Raw genomic sequence first — 14,461 nt, 5'->3', positions numbered from 1 at the left:
CTAGCCTTTAACTGCTCTAACCACCGGTCTGGTGTCTGTCTGAACCCTCCTCCGTCCCTCACACTTCATCTTTATCTGTCTCCGTCCCTCTCACCACTGTGTCAATGTTCTCACCTTATCTAAGCGGCTCTTCACCAATTTAAGCTAATTGCTAACCTCTTTAATACCAGCCACATCCTCTCCTGTGATCCTGCCGGGCTCGTTTCCTCAGTCATTAGGACTCAGCTCCTTATCTCAGCAGCAATGTCCCCCAGGCAGGCCGCTGACTACTGTAACACCATCTCCCTCCTATCGTCACAGCTGACTCAGGCTTTTCGTCTCTTCCTGCCACTGCTGTCTCTCATTTAAACCAGGAAAGCCGCAACATTTTGGATAAGTGATGTGTGCATATCTTTCCTTCGAATCATCTTCATCCATGTACACAATCCCACCTCTCTACTCTGCAGTCATGTCTGCCCTCAGGGGAAGTATCTGCAGTTAAGGGGAATAAAGCTGAGCCTGTCAATATATCTGCACCCACTCTGTCTCTGTCTATCTCGCAGACAGCTGGCCTCACTGGATTTAGTCTGATTGTTAACGTTAGTCAGCCCGGGCTGTTATCTCTCTCCAAAGCAATGATGTTGGAAGGATGACAGCCTCTTCCACAAACACTCGCACAAATACACACAGATGCACAGACACACAAACAAAGGACACATAGTCTTACTTACACATTTACAGGCAGGCATATTTCAGTGCAATTTTAATCAATGACACATCTTAAATGAGGTTGCTTCACCCGGGCCAGAACGCCTGTGGCCTCAGGCTACACAGAACACTCACTAACTGTTCTTACTAGGACTTGTCTAATCCAATTAAATGATAATCTGCAATATGGATGACATTTGACAGACTCGCAATATTTTCACCAGGCACTCCAACTCACTCAATTTATGACCTGTCAAGTGTTGTTAGCGGCACTGTTTTTATCATCTTTGATGGCTGTCAACACGCTTTCCCCCCATCCAAGAATCCCTCAGCCTAATCATTCTAAGACCCCGAGAACATTTTGAAGAAACAAATAAGCAGTGTTGGGGAGATAAATAGTCTAGTGTAAGCGTGTTATAATTATGGCTTATAAATTTTCTTGTTTATCTCCCTTTTCTTTTTTTGGCAGACTCAGAGCAGAATGAAGCTTATAGCGGATAACTACGAGGAGGATCACATCCACCCCCAACATCATCCTCACCATTCTCACCACTTGCATCCAGCAAATGTGCATCACCGAAGCCTGCCAAGAGGGCCCCCCCATGCCAACCACAGACCCCCAATGGACCAGGTCAGTATGAATATGATGTGCACAGACACACACCCACACTAACCACTTCAGTATTTTTGAACCTAGAGCCTAGTTTCCCATGTTTTTGTTTCTGAGAGACAGTTTTTGAAGTGGATCCAGTATTGACATAAAGTCAAAGTAAGTCTATTTTTGCCTCTGACAGGCTCAGATCATTATTCTATGTGTCTGAAAATATTTTGGAAAAAATTCTTGCAAGAGTAGACCTTTTTTCAAAGAGTAAAAAATATTTTATTTAACCAGAAACAACTGTTTTATTGTTCTCACCAAACTAACTAGACTCCCTTTATGAGACGCTTCTTTATTCAAACTCAGCAGAAAAAAAAAAAGGCTCATCTTTTCCACTCTTCCAACAATCCCCAACTCTGGTTGTTTGGTCAACAAGAGTTAAGGGTCCAAGGATGAATTTAGGAATGGTCAGTACAGCGAGAATATTTTCACATGAACACAGTGATTAAATGGTTAATTTCAATCAAATAACCAGAGATGGTCATTTTTGGAACAGTGGCAGATATGAGCCAAATATGTTTTTGGTGAGTTTTATTTTGTTTCTGCCAAGTTTGAATGAGAATGATGGTGACAGTGGTAAAATTATAGTATTGTAAATGGAGTTGGTTAGTTTTGCAAGAGCAATGAAAGTACCGTTTCTGTCAAAATAAAACGCACCTTACTCATTAAAAAAAGGGTCTGACTTTGTAAGGATCCTTTCAATAATGTTGTGGCACTTACAATAACAATATGAGCCTGTGAGTGGCAAAAACAAGCACTTTTAAAGATTATTTTTTGGGATTCGATAGGACATATTTTGACAGACAGGAAACAGGGTAAAGAGTCTTTGTATATGGGGCGTGCACTCAAACAACTGAGCTACCAGGGACCCCGAACAAGCACTTATATTGGACGTACTTTAACGGTGTGTAGCTGACGGCCAGAATTACTTTGTACCTTTGTTTTGCTTCTCAATACTGTAAAACATTTGCTGTGCCTATTGGTCATTTAGACACAAAAAAAGACAAATAGGTTCCAAGTTGAAAAATAACAAAGTTACCCTTTAAAACTTGTTTACACAAGTTGACATGTTACGGGCTCTCGTCTTCATGATTTTAAAGTTGATACAATTTCATATTTGTAATCTCCACTTCCAGTCTGTTGTGGTCGTACTCAGCAGCATAAGATTTCCCCTCTCTCATCTCCTCTGTCTCTTTTCCTTCAAACCCATTACTTCCTGCCAAGTCAGAGTTTTCATATCAGTTAGATAAGGAGCCTGGAGGAGAAAGCTGCCAAATGAGTGTTTTTGATCGATGGGATTTGTGTGTGAGATTAGTTTATATATCACTCATCTCTCATCTGAGCTCCTTCTCGCTGTCTGAATATCATATCCAGACTGCCCCGAGGACAAACTTAATATGTCTGTCTGAAGACAGCTGAAGAAGAACAAACTGTTGTTGTTATCAGCCCAAAGTGTTTGTGTATTTGTGTGTGTGTGCATGCATCCAAGTGTGAATACTTCAGGCGGGTGCATGCTTGTATGTATGTGTGTGTGTGTGTGTGTGTGTGTGTGTGTGTGTGTGTGTGTGTGTGTGTGTGTAGAAGCACACCTGAGTCTTTGTTGATACACTCTTGGAAATAAGGGTTGCAAAAGGGTTCTACCTGAAGGGCTGAGGTTCTACCCAGAACATTTGCATCTGAAGAACCCTTTTTTTGAAGAAAGGGTTTGTCAAAGTTCCTTCGTATGACTAAGGGCTCAATTAAGAACCCTAAGGATCCAAAACCTCTTTTTGAGAATCAGAGTTCTTGGTAAATCCCCTGGGTGGGTTTGAGATAAAGCCCTTGGAATAGTAAAGACTTCTTGGTAGAACACCCCAGATGAGTTCTAGATAAAACTACTGGACATGGGGGGCATTACACCATAGAAGGGTTCTCTCTGCAACCTCTAGAGTGGGTTTTAGCTGGAACCTTTCACAGATGTTTCTTGGTAGACCCCTTTGGAAGAGCACAAAGTAGAACACCCTGGGTGGGTTCTAAACATAACCAATTAAATATAGAAGAATTCTCAGTAGAAACCTCCTGGTTGGGTTCTAGATGAAACCACTGAAGTATAATAGGGTTCTTGGTAGAATGCCCTGGGTAGCTTCTTGTTTGCAACCACAGAAGGTGAAAACATTCTGGACAGAACCCTAGAGAGGGCTGTTGAATTCGATGAAGAACTCTCCTGTCAAGGGTTCTGTGTACTGTAATATAAAAGGGTTCTCAGTAGAATCCCATGAGTGGGTTCTAGATAAAAACCCTTGGAATATAATACATTCTTGGTAGAACTCCCTGTGCTGCATCTAAATAAAACCCTTGAAATATTTAGAATATAGAAGGTTTCTCAGTAGATGGGTTCTCATTAGCACCTTTGGAAGGTGAAATGATTCTTTATGGAACCCCCAGAAAGGGTTCTGGGGGGAATCATTAAAACATAAAAGGGTTCTCTGCACAACCTCTATCATGGTTTCTAGGTGGAACCTTTCACAGATCTTTCTTGGTAGACCCCTTTGGAAGAATTCCAAGTGGAACACCCTGGGTGGTTTCTAGACATAACAGAGTGAATATAGAGAGTTCTCCTTAGGACCTCCAGACAGGGTTCTAGGTGGAACATCACACCATAGAAGGGTTCTCCTTTAGAACATCTCAAAAGGGGTTTGGGGTGAAACCTTTTGCCAATGGTTCTAAGTATAACCCTTTATGTTGTGTTCTAGGTAGAACCCATCTGAAAGGATTCCAAGTGATACCTTTATAAAAGGTTCTATCAGGAACCAAAATGGGTTCTTCCATTGGGACAAGCCTAGGTACCCTTGCTAGTTCTGTTTGCCCAGTTATTTCTTAGAGTGTACTGTGTACCGAGATGAAATCGCTAACGGCAGAAAGCAATCTTCAAAGAAAGACAGAGATGATTTTACAGTCGTTCCATCAGCTGATAAAAAGCTTCTGGTTATTTCATTGCAATATAAACTCATCACAGCTCTATTGTTGTCAAGAGGCTGTGATTGGGGAGATTCCAAACTATGAAGATGAAGTGTGTGTGCGAATGTGTGTTTAGGGGTTTAAGACGAATACCTGGGGATTTCCAGTCTAACTTCCCACATCTGTTCTATCTGATATGCACTATTACATGTTTCTAGACTTTATAAATGTTTCTGGAACTGCTGTCTAAATTTGAGTCAAACATGCACCGGGGATCCCCTGTCCTTAATACCTCGCTGACACGCGCACGTGCACACGGGAAGCACACAATCATATCCACGCATCACCCCACACATACCTCTGCAATATGTAAGAGGGCAGGATAGCTGGTTTTAATATTATGTTAGCCTTTTACGCCTATGGAAAGACTATTTTTGATTCCTCAAAGAATGTGAGGGTCTGGGGTTGATTGACATCCATATGCACACTTTTCACTCAGAATCTCAGACATGCTTGAGTTATATATTACAGTAGGGCATATTTATGGTAACATTTGCATTCTTTTCAACTATAGAATGAATCTACATCTAATTTTGATTATTTTTGCAGCATATGCTTTAGTATATGGGCGTTAACCCCCTTTTTAACCCACGAAACCACCCTATAATCCCACAAGGACTTTTAAATTCTAGCTGTGTCGTTATTAGGTTATGTTATGCTGTGACTTGCTAAAATATTATTATAAAGCTATCAGGTCTCTGCATTGTTCTATTGTACTGTAGAACACTTGCAGCCATGGTAGGCTTCATATTAAACTGTGAGCTGCAGGGGGTCAGTGTTTAGTATCACACGTTACTCTCCTTCACTTTGCACTTATAAATATCTTTCCCTCAGTATAGCTATCCAGCACTGTTTTACTGCAGCAGTGTTTATAGTGTTTGACATATGAAACGGTAGCTCCCTGCAAGTGATATTTCAAGTTTTCAAGTTAGACTGAAAAAGCCTTGCAACCAAAGTATTATTAGGGTTGCTGGGAAATCTTGTTAAGAATTTGGGGAATAACAAAGTATCTCATAAATCTGAGCCGACTGGCTGAATTATACTTTCTATTAAAGTTGAATTTTTATGTCTATTAAAGTGAACTGTGATGGCTCAGATTTTTTATGCAAAAAGAAAAAAGAGAAAGAAGAAAAAAGAATTTTAATATCAAATAGGTTTTAAAAGTTTGAAAATTTAGAAATGCTTTAAATGTAGGTTAGATATTGCCCATGCATACAAATGTGTAAATTTGCAAATTGTGTAGACACATAGCAAAGGAACAAAATGTCCAAATTAAAGATGTGCGTTAAGGTGTCATCATCCACTTCTGTCCACAAGCTACAGCCAAACAGATCATCATTTAGTCAAGTTGTTTTGCCTTTCAAACATTGTTTGTATTATCAGGAACAATTCTTGCATTGTGAACTCTCTTCAAGACTTACAGTAGTAACATTTCAGGGAAAATGCCTGCATGGCTGTGCCGTGAATGAAAGCAGAAGAAGGTTCTTTAGGTTACACTACCTAACAGTATATAGTTGGACTGTGCAGTATGGACAAAGTCAAATATCACAGTATTTTTGACTGAAGACAACACTTATGCCATATCACTATATAACAATATCCAAAATCTAAGACGATATCTAGTCTCATATCACCCTACCCCAGCCTCACTGGTAACTATGTGTGAAAAAGGCGACTGTCGCTCTCCCTCTTGTGTCAAGAACACACACTTCAAAAACAACAGACCCTGTTGACAGAGGTCAGCCAATCACCTCATGGCTTTTTCCTAATATCTGATCTTTGACCTTATAGGGAAGTTTGGCAGAGGTCAACCCAAGGCCTCCAAGGTGTGTGTGTGTGTGTGTGTGTGTGTGTGTGTGTGTGTGTGTGTGTGTGTGTGTGTGTGTGTGTGTGTGTGTGTGTGTGTGTACTGAAGATGGAGGATGTCAGGTCACACAGTCTGGATGTCACTGAAGTCCCTGATGTTTTCCCTCCAAACACAGGACTTCACACTTCCTTTCATCTCCCTCTTTTAAACGTGATTAATTACTCCATTTGTTTTTCTTCAACACTTTGTTTTAACCCCCCTGTTGTTTTTTTTCTATTAGTACACCTCTTCTCTTCCTTTCAACATTTTTTACTTTTACCACTCTTTTTATCATACCTCTACTGTAAGGATTGTCAATTGACTACAGTGGCCACTGATGAAAATATTGCAATATTTATATATTTGCAGTGAGGCATGAAGTAATCACAATAAATACAATGTTCTTGACAGTGAGATTAACAGTTATAGCTATTGTTAATCAAAAATGTACCAAGAAACAAGTATCAAGAACAATAGGCATTATTTGACAGTAGATTAGTTAGAAATATTGCAGGCAGTATTGGAACAAAAGGGAGCAGCCACAGTGAACTGTTCCATGAAAGAGCTACACACCTCAGACTTTCACTCCTTTCAACTTGTTTGACTTTTGCTGTTTACAGACTCATGCCATGTGCAACACAAAATCACATCAAGGTCGCCCATGGAACAATGGAAAAAGACAGATTATTGCCTTCTTGCCTTCTTCTTTATCAGAACACTAGAATTTGGGGAACCCCAATTAGGCCTAGATAAATGTATATTATTTTATTTGAAAGTGTGATCCTCATACTATCTGCTTCTAAAAATTCTGGCCCTTGGACAAATGTAGTTGGAGACCCCTGCTCTTCTGTCTCTTTTAACTTAGCTTCTCTGCCTGCAGCATTTTCTTCCCACCCTTATTCTTTCTCTCCATGCCTCCCTGTCTCTTTCATTCTTTCCTTCAAGTGTCTTCTCTTCCCTCCATCTTTCCCCTTTCAAATGTAATATCCAAGTGCGGCCGGGCCAGTGGTTCAGTGCACTGCCGGGTCCAGGAACGCCACTCGAAGGATGATTGATGATGATAATGATAATGATGATGAAGAGGGTCTGCACGCTCACCCTGGAGACCACAATGCCTTTCCAAGATACAGCTAGTGCCATGAATAACATAACAGTGACCACACATGCATTTCTTTTTCTTTTTTGCATTTGCATTTGCTCAAATACAAATACACAGCGTGCACACCCAACTGGCACATTTAAGACACGTAAGCATGAATGCATGCGCTGGAAGAGTGGACACACAAGAACACACTTCAAGGATTTCCAAGGAGCCAAACCGCATGTCAGTCAAAGCTTTTTGCTACAGTTAGCTGGTCCATCCAAATCCTCTAACTACACTCCCTGTCCTCTACTTAATCTGTGATGGACTCAGTCTGAGGACAGGTGAAACCTAATCAGAGGAGACAAGCACTGGAAGTCGATTTAACCTCTTGAGATGCACCCCAGGTCTGCGTCTCAGCGTGGAGTGTGTGCACTTTGACGGGCATGTTGCGTTCATGTTGTTCTCATCTAGCCATGCCAGCACCACTGCACTGCCAGATACTTGGCAGCAGCCTCGGAAGGAAATAGAAAACAGCCATAAAGTGTTTATCAGAGAGAATTATACAACCTTTTCTTTTCTGGTTGTTGTTCTTTTTTTCTAAGCCTTAACATGCTGCCCGTTTCAGGTTTATGAGAAGTAGCACATGGTATTTGGCCTGTTTGTGTGTGTGTGTCTGTGTCTGTGTATATGTGTTTGTGTAGATGTGTCTCTGTGTGTGTGTGTGTGTGTGTGTGTGTGTGTGTGTGTGTGTGTGTGTTGAACCTGGCAGAATGAGTGGTTATAGGTCTGGCTCTGTTTACAGGGCCTGTCACAGCCATTCACTGCATGTTAGCATTTAGCATCGAGCATGTTCCATTGAAAGGCCATTATATCTATAGCTTAGCTGCTTAGGTGTAGCCTACTGAGTTTACTGAGCCTGTCATAACCACTCAGTCCAGCCAAAGCCACCATGGACTGCAGCCAAGGCCCTTGTGTTTTTTTGCTTTTGTGAAGCGTTAGCATAGACTCCGCTTTAGCATTTTTGCAGGCAAGGGCTTGGCTACAGTGAGCTGCCAGCTCATGCTAACCATTGTAATGTTAGTGTCTGAGTGAATTAGCCTTCCTGTTAGCAGGGCTCTCGCCTGCACAGTTTCAGCCCGAAGGAAACCCCTTGTGTGTTTAGTTCCTAACAATCACAGTAAGGAAAGCATTTCATGATATCATACACAGCTTTTCTGAATGAGGAACATGAACAGGATTGTTTTGATTAAAATTCACAGGGGGTTAGGAGGACCGATTAGGCAAGGAGACATTACTTGTAAAGACATTACCACTGGGCCAGAGTTTGTACAGTAAATAGTTTAAAGCCAATTTATACAATACACATGCAATATTTGGAGAATTTTGATTAATTTCTCAGCATGTGAATTGATGGGAACTGACGGATAATGACAGTGATTTCTTTTTCTCATGTTTTTCTCACAGGATGATGAAGAGGGAATATGGGCATGATGACCATAGTGACCCTGCATCGATTGGTCCACAGTGAGTTTCTATTGTGCAGCATTTTTCTACTAATTTTAGAGTCAAAGCGATAGTTCAGATTATGTGAAGTAGGCGTCTATGAGGTTTATCCATAGGCAGTGTATTGCATACAGTAGTTGCAAACCTCCCAGTTTGGAGAAGCAGAGAGGAGTACAGGCAGAGATGTAATGAAATACAGCAAACAGGGTCAGAAACAAAAGTAATTGCAGCCACGTAAAGAAGGTCCACCTAAAAAAAACAGGTAAATATCACTCCAAGTGTCCGCTATATTTAGAGTGTTTTCATCATTTTACCTTGCCTGTTGTTATATAAGCCAAATATCAGTCTCTCCAAACCAACCACATCCCATGGTTGAAATCAGTAATTTTACAAAAGAACACAGGAGTCGTTAGTCTACCACTACCTCAATCTGTTGGTTTGTGTGTGTTTTTGTATGACTTTGCTGACTCCGAACTAACCTTTTAAAACACAGAAGTCACACAATAACATGAACAAACAGACAGATTGAGGCAGCCGTGGACAAACTCCTGTGTACTGCAAGATAAAATTGCTGGTTTCACTCATGGATATTGTTTGGTGTGGAGAGAGTGATATTTGACTCATATGACAGCTGTTTCCTGTCATAAAAGGCTGTTCTGATGGCAAAAAATGTCATGAATATAGCGTACACTTAAACCAATATCAATTTTTTTAGGTAGACATTTTTAAGTGGCTAAAATATCTTTTGTTGTTGATCCTGTCAGTGACCTGCTTAGCGTCCGTGCTGGTGCCTGTCTCTGCTTCTCCAAACTGCGGGCGTGCCGACCACTATCTGCTAGTTAATACACTGACTATCAACAAGTACCTCATACAACTCCACATTAGATAATCCAAACTATCTCTTTAATATACTCATTGCCAGGGTGAAGCTCTGTATATCTGCTCTAGATATTTTAATGATCTTCTACACAATAGGCTTCCTTAGTGGGCTCAAGTAACCATTAGCCGGGAACATTGATGGTACCACAATAACCACAGCATTACCCAACTCTGACAGAAGAGAGTGTAATAGAACCCGGCTCCTTTTCCCATTGCTTATGAATTTCAGTCGACTAAAGAGCCTCAGTTTATTTAGAGGTTTATGGCTGCCTTTCTGTGAAGTGCTTATACGCCGGTGGTGCTGCGTGCTGTGTGTGCACTCTGTGGCTGTATAGGTAACTCTGTGGTATTAGACCTACACACACCCAGCAGGCTCAAGTGAGCGTACCAGGGCCCATAGGTGATAAAAACGACACGGTGAGAAAAACCAGAGATGGACAAGTCTGTCTCTCCGCGCCCCACTTTTTCAGTTGTAGTAAAGTTTTACCGTGCTACCCCACCCTGTTGTGTGCCAGTGTGTGGGGTAGTTAATTACAATACAACACAGAACAGTCATGAAGCTTTTTTTTTTTTCAAGGCTGCGAGCTGGAAAAGCATAAAATGAAGAATGCAGAGTCATAAAGGATAATTCCTGTTTTGGGAGTTTTATATCGAAGCCCCCCATAGACTCAGGATGCCTTTGAACGCAGACGTGCGGAAAGAGGTCTGCACGGGGAGGGTTATGGTTTGCTTGGAGCTCATATATGTGTGTGTATGATAGAGAGACTTATAAATACACATGCAGAGGTGGAAACTAACTAAGTACTAATACTTCATCACTGTACTTAGTAGAGTTTTCAGGTATCTGTATTATTTACTTTTATTCCCTACACTTACTTTTATATACCTGTTCTTTCTACTCCTTACATTTTCAAAACGAGCTTGTTACTTAATTTGAATGCATTTGAATGGAATTATTGATTATTTTTATTTATATTATTTTTACTTTCATATTATTTTTATCATCGCTTGCCGCCTTCCCTATATCAAGACTCATTTAAACCTAAAGTGATGGGACAATAAAGCATAGAAAAGACGATTCCTCCGTGTATACATTAGTGGAAATCACACACAATAGCAAGATGAAAATGACATAAAAAACATAACAAGATGAAGCAGACAAGAAAGAACTTGACCGTAGAGAAAAGGTGAGGTTTAGTTAGCTTTGCACAGAAATTTGAAATATTAAAAGGCATAATTTAGGGCTGGGTATCAGTGCTCAAAACCTTTAAGGTATCAATAGAAATATCCCAAATCCAAGGGGGTATCAAAACTTCTCCAGTCAAACAATACCTGCATTCAATCCTTTCTGTACCCAGATCTAGGAAAAAATGACTATTCGTATGGTTTTGCAACCAAAATCTTGGAAAGTTTGGCTATTTTGTGGTGTCTGATAAAAATAAATGCATAAAATGTGGAAGGATTGTTCCAAGAAAACAAGAAAAACAAGAAAACTTCAGGGTGGACAGTTGTACCATGTAATAAAAGGTATCTAATAGAGTACAGTGTTAATATTGGCATCACTTTACGGGTACTAGTATTGGTATTTGTATCATAATTTTTAAACTATACCTCTCTCTGTTATTCACTTACACTCCAATGAGTTTACTCAACAGTTTTGGGGCATTTCTAAAACTCAAAGATTCAAGTTTATGTAAAGAGGAAAAATAAATTATCTCAACAAAACGTTATTACTTGGTAAAACTTTTTTTTTTTACAGAAGTATCCATACTTCTATTTGAGTGAAGAATGTGTGAGCTTTTATCACCCCTTCGCACATGCAAGAGACAAGAGGTAGAGACGGGAAAAGAGAGGGAAAGTGGAAGGGTGCTTATGTATTTATGTGGGAACGAGAGAGAAAACCAGGCAGCATGGTATACTCATAGTTTCCAGTGCATCTCATTCTTTTCCCCCAGTAATCCACAGGTGGACCATCACAAGCAGATTCTGCCTCTAACCTCAATGACTTAGTAGTCGTGCACTTTGCCCTCGCACTGCTTTTGGGATTAAGAGTCCTATAGCTTGTGTGTGAGCAAATGGTTTGTCCTCCTGCACTGAAAAAGCTTTAGTGATGTTTGTGTGTGCATTTGCAAGTGTGTGTGTGTGTATGTGCAAGAGAGCGTTTCTGAGCTATACAGCACCGGAGCAGGCCACATAGCCTATAATCCAGTCCATGTGTGCTGAGAATGCAGCAGTGTCAGGATTCACCGTAATGAAACAGACCACACTGCCCCCTTTCTCCTTCTCTTTCCATCTCTCCATCTTTTTCCATCTCTCCTCTTCTTTCCACCTCTCTCCAGATTCCAGCTCGCCCTGCTCGAACGTATATTCCTTCAAGGTAAAGCTACAGTCGGACCCCGTGACTAGCCTACTGCTCCGGTATCTCAAATCAGATATCACAATGGCGTGTGTGTGTGTGTATGCATGTGTGTATTAGTGCTTCTTATCCCGATCTAATAGAATAAGCCCAGCACATTAGCCTTTAGCACAGAGTGGTGTTGTGGCTAGTGATATCAGTGCTACTCATCTATCCACTGCTGTTATTCTGGCAGTGCACAATGCGAGCGCAGCTAACGTGTATTAGCCATCCTCTATGTGAGAACAGATGGGAGCCATTTAGCGGTGTGTAGCTACAGCGCAATAAGGCCAGACCTAATCCCCATATCCTGTCCCTGAGTGAGCCCTCCCTAATATGAGCAAACAGAGATGACAGCACCGATAGACAAATAGCCGAGGATCTGTGTGCGTGTGTGTGTGTGTGTGTGTGTGTATCGGTGTGTCTGATTGGTGTTTCTTATGGATAACCTTGACTCCCATGCAGCACTAGGCTACATTTTGAAATTCCACACAAACCAAAGTGCTGAGTTTGAGTTGGCAAGTTTCAGTTCTGGTCCAGGTGTGGATTTGTATTGGTTAGCTATGGTTCTGTCTAAAAAGGACACCGGGCTCTGATTTGCTCGTTGTGGTTGTGTATGTCCTGCTGTTGATTACAGAGGTTTTGTTTACCCTCTTGGCCTCCCAGACCCCCCCTCTAATGAAATAAGAATGTCCTTTTGGACAGAGAGCATAAGAGAGAAGGGGGTTGGAGGAAAAAGTGAAGGAGAACATGGGGCCAAAAGAGTGAAGCAAAGTGGGGGGAAGAGGTTTTCTGGAAACATTATGCTTTTATCCCACCGTGAAGTTATTTGTACTGAATGAAGCGAAAAGAAGCTGAGAGGCTTTCCAAGTGGGGACAGAAATATGTTTGTGTACGTGTGTGTGTATGTGTGCGTGTGTGTGCATGCAGGAAGGAGTGAGGCCTTGTTCAGGTTAAAACAAGTCAAGAAGATGGCTTTCATTTGCCCATGCTGTGTTTGCACTGAATACAGTGTTTGTATGTCTACATTGTGTATGCCAGTAAGTATCCCGCTCGTGTGTGTGTGTGCAGCTTACGCAAGTCTAGAAAAAGAAGTCTAAATTCAGTGGGAAACTGAAATCGGACAGCAGATTCTCTTGCCCATTTATTATTCTAAAATACAATTAAATTAAAGTGTCTCAGAAATGTTTATGCTTGTCTCTGAATGTTTGGTTCTACCTTCAAGTCCAAGTGCTCCTCCCTAACAAACTCAGCCTCAAAACTGACCTGACTCATGAACCAAAACTAAAGCAACCATGGAAGCAAAGCAACCAGGAAACTGTGAATTTGGTTGACAAGACGATAGACTCCCACACACACACTGGGCTCACTGCAGGAGGCACCTGGTGGCCCCTTTTGTGGGCAAGTGGAAGACTGGTAGGGAAGCATGTACACATTCACTCTCTTTTAGGTGTTCGCCCTGCAGCAGAACATGCATAGATCTCAAATGGGAGGGCTAGTTTTAGTTTTAGTTTTATCACATCACTGTACTAGGGCCATTAGGCTGAAAAACATATATGTATACATTTATGGATATATGTATATATATATGTGGCGGACAAGGAAAATACGTGGTACTCTCTGAGACTGGTAAATGTATGAGAAAAAACTTGGAAAAATTGCAAGATTTTGATTCAACCTAATTAGTTCCTGACATCATCTTATCCAAATAAGTATGTTGTTCTGCATGTAACAGCTGATTTGGATGAGGTGATAGCTTTTGTGCATCAGGAACTAGAACATAATGGACAGATGCATCTTCTTTTCTTTTCTTTTACCTAAAGGCCCTAACAGATTATCACCACATCTTCATACAAACTGATACAAATATAAACTCAGTTTAGTCTGTAGATACTCCAGGTGGTGGACATATTTGACCAAGGGATATATTGCACTGTATGCTTTTTCTTGTTGTTGTAGTTGTAGTTATAGTATTGTATATTATTGTGCAAAGAAACCACCAAAATGAACTTCAAGGCCCTTGACCTTTGTTTTCCTTTGCTGTTGACTCGGTCGTCTTTTAAATAAATTTTCAAAACACTGTGAGGGGATTTTTGAAAAATGCTTAATTTTATATCTTATTCACTGTGATATACATGATTAGGTCATTTAACTGGCTGAATATATCTGTCGTAGATCTGTGTCCCATCTTGAATTAGAGCTTGGAGGATTTTTTTTTTTTTTCAGATCGCTGGTTCGACTGTGCTACAGTCTACAAGGGCTGAGCTACTACAAACATGGAAAGAAAACAAAAATCTGGTGCACAGACACATTGTCAAATGTTCTTCTAAGGTTTTCAAAGTCATTGGCAGGTTTCCAATATGAAACAGAGCACAATGGACATCTGAAACTGGACATTAACTTGTATAACTT

At 40.8% G+C, this 14,461-nt stretch overlaps 1 protein-coding gene across 1 annotated transcript in view; it reads left to right on the top strand.

The window, feature by feature from the left end:
* Positions 1–14,461, top strand: part of LOC146325264 (ERC protein 2-like) — a 232,680-nt gene that overhangs the window by 168,532 nt on the left and 49,687 nt on the right. The window contains exons 18-19 of the mRNA XM_084721167.1: positions 1,157–1,318; positions 8,737–8,796. Of these exons, the coding sequence (XP_084577293.1) occupies positions 1,157–1,318; positions 8,737–8,763 (189 nt within the window). The 3' untranslated portion in view covers positions 8,764–8,796. The remainder of the gene's footprint in view (positions 1–1,156; positions 1,319–8,736; positions 8,797–14,461) is intronic.

This window comes from Lutjanus erythropterus, chromosome 6, assembly GCF_056507025.1.
Source record: "Lutjanus erythropterus isolate fLutEry1 chromosome 6, fLutEry1.hap2, whole genome shotgun sequence".
NCBI classification, from domain to species: domain Eukaryota; kingdom Metazoa; phylum Chordata; class Actinopteri; order Lutjaniformes; family Lutjanidae; genus Lutjanus; species Lutjanus erythropterus.
This window is presented reverse-complemented; position numbering and strand designations above follow the sequence as displayed.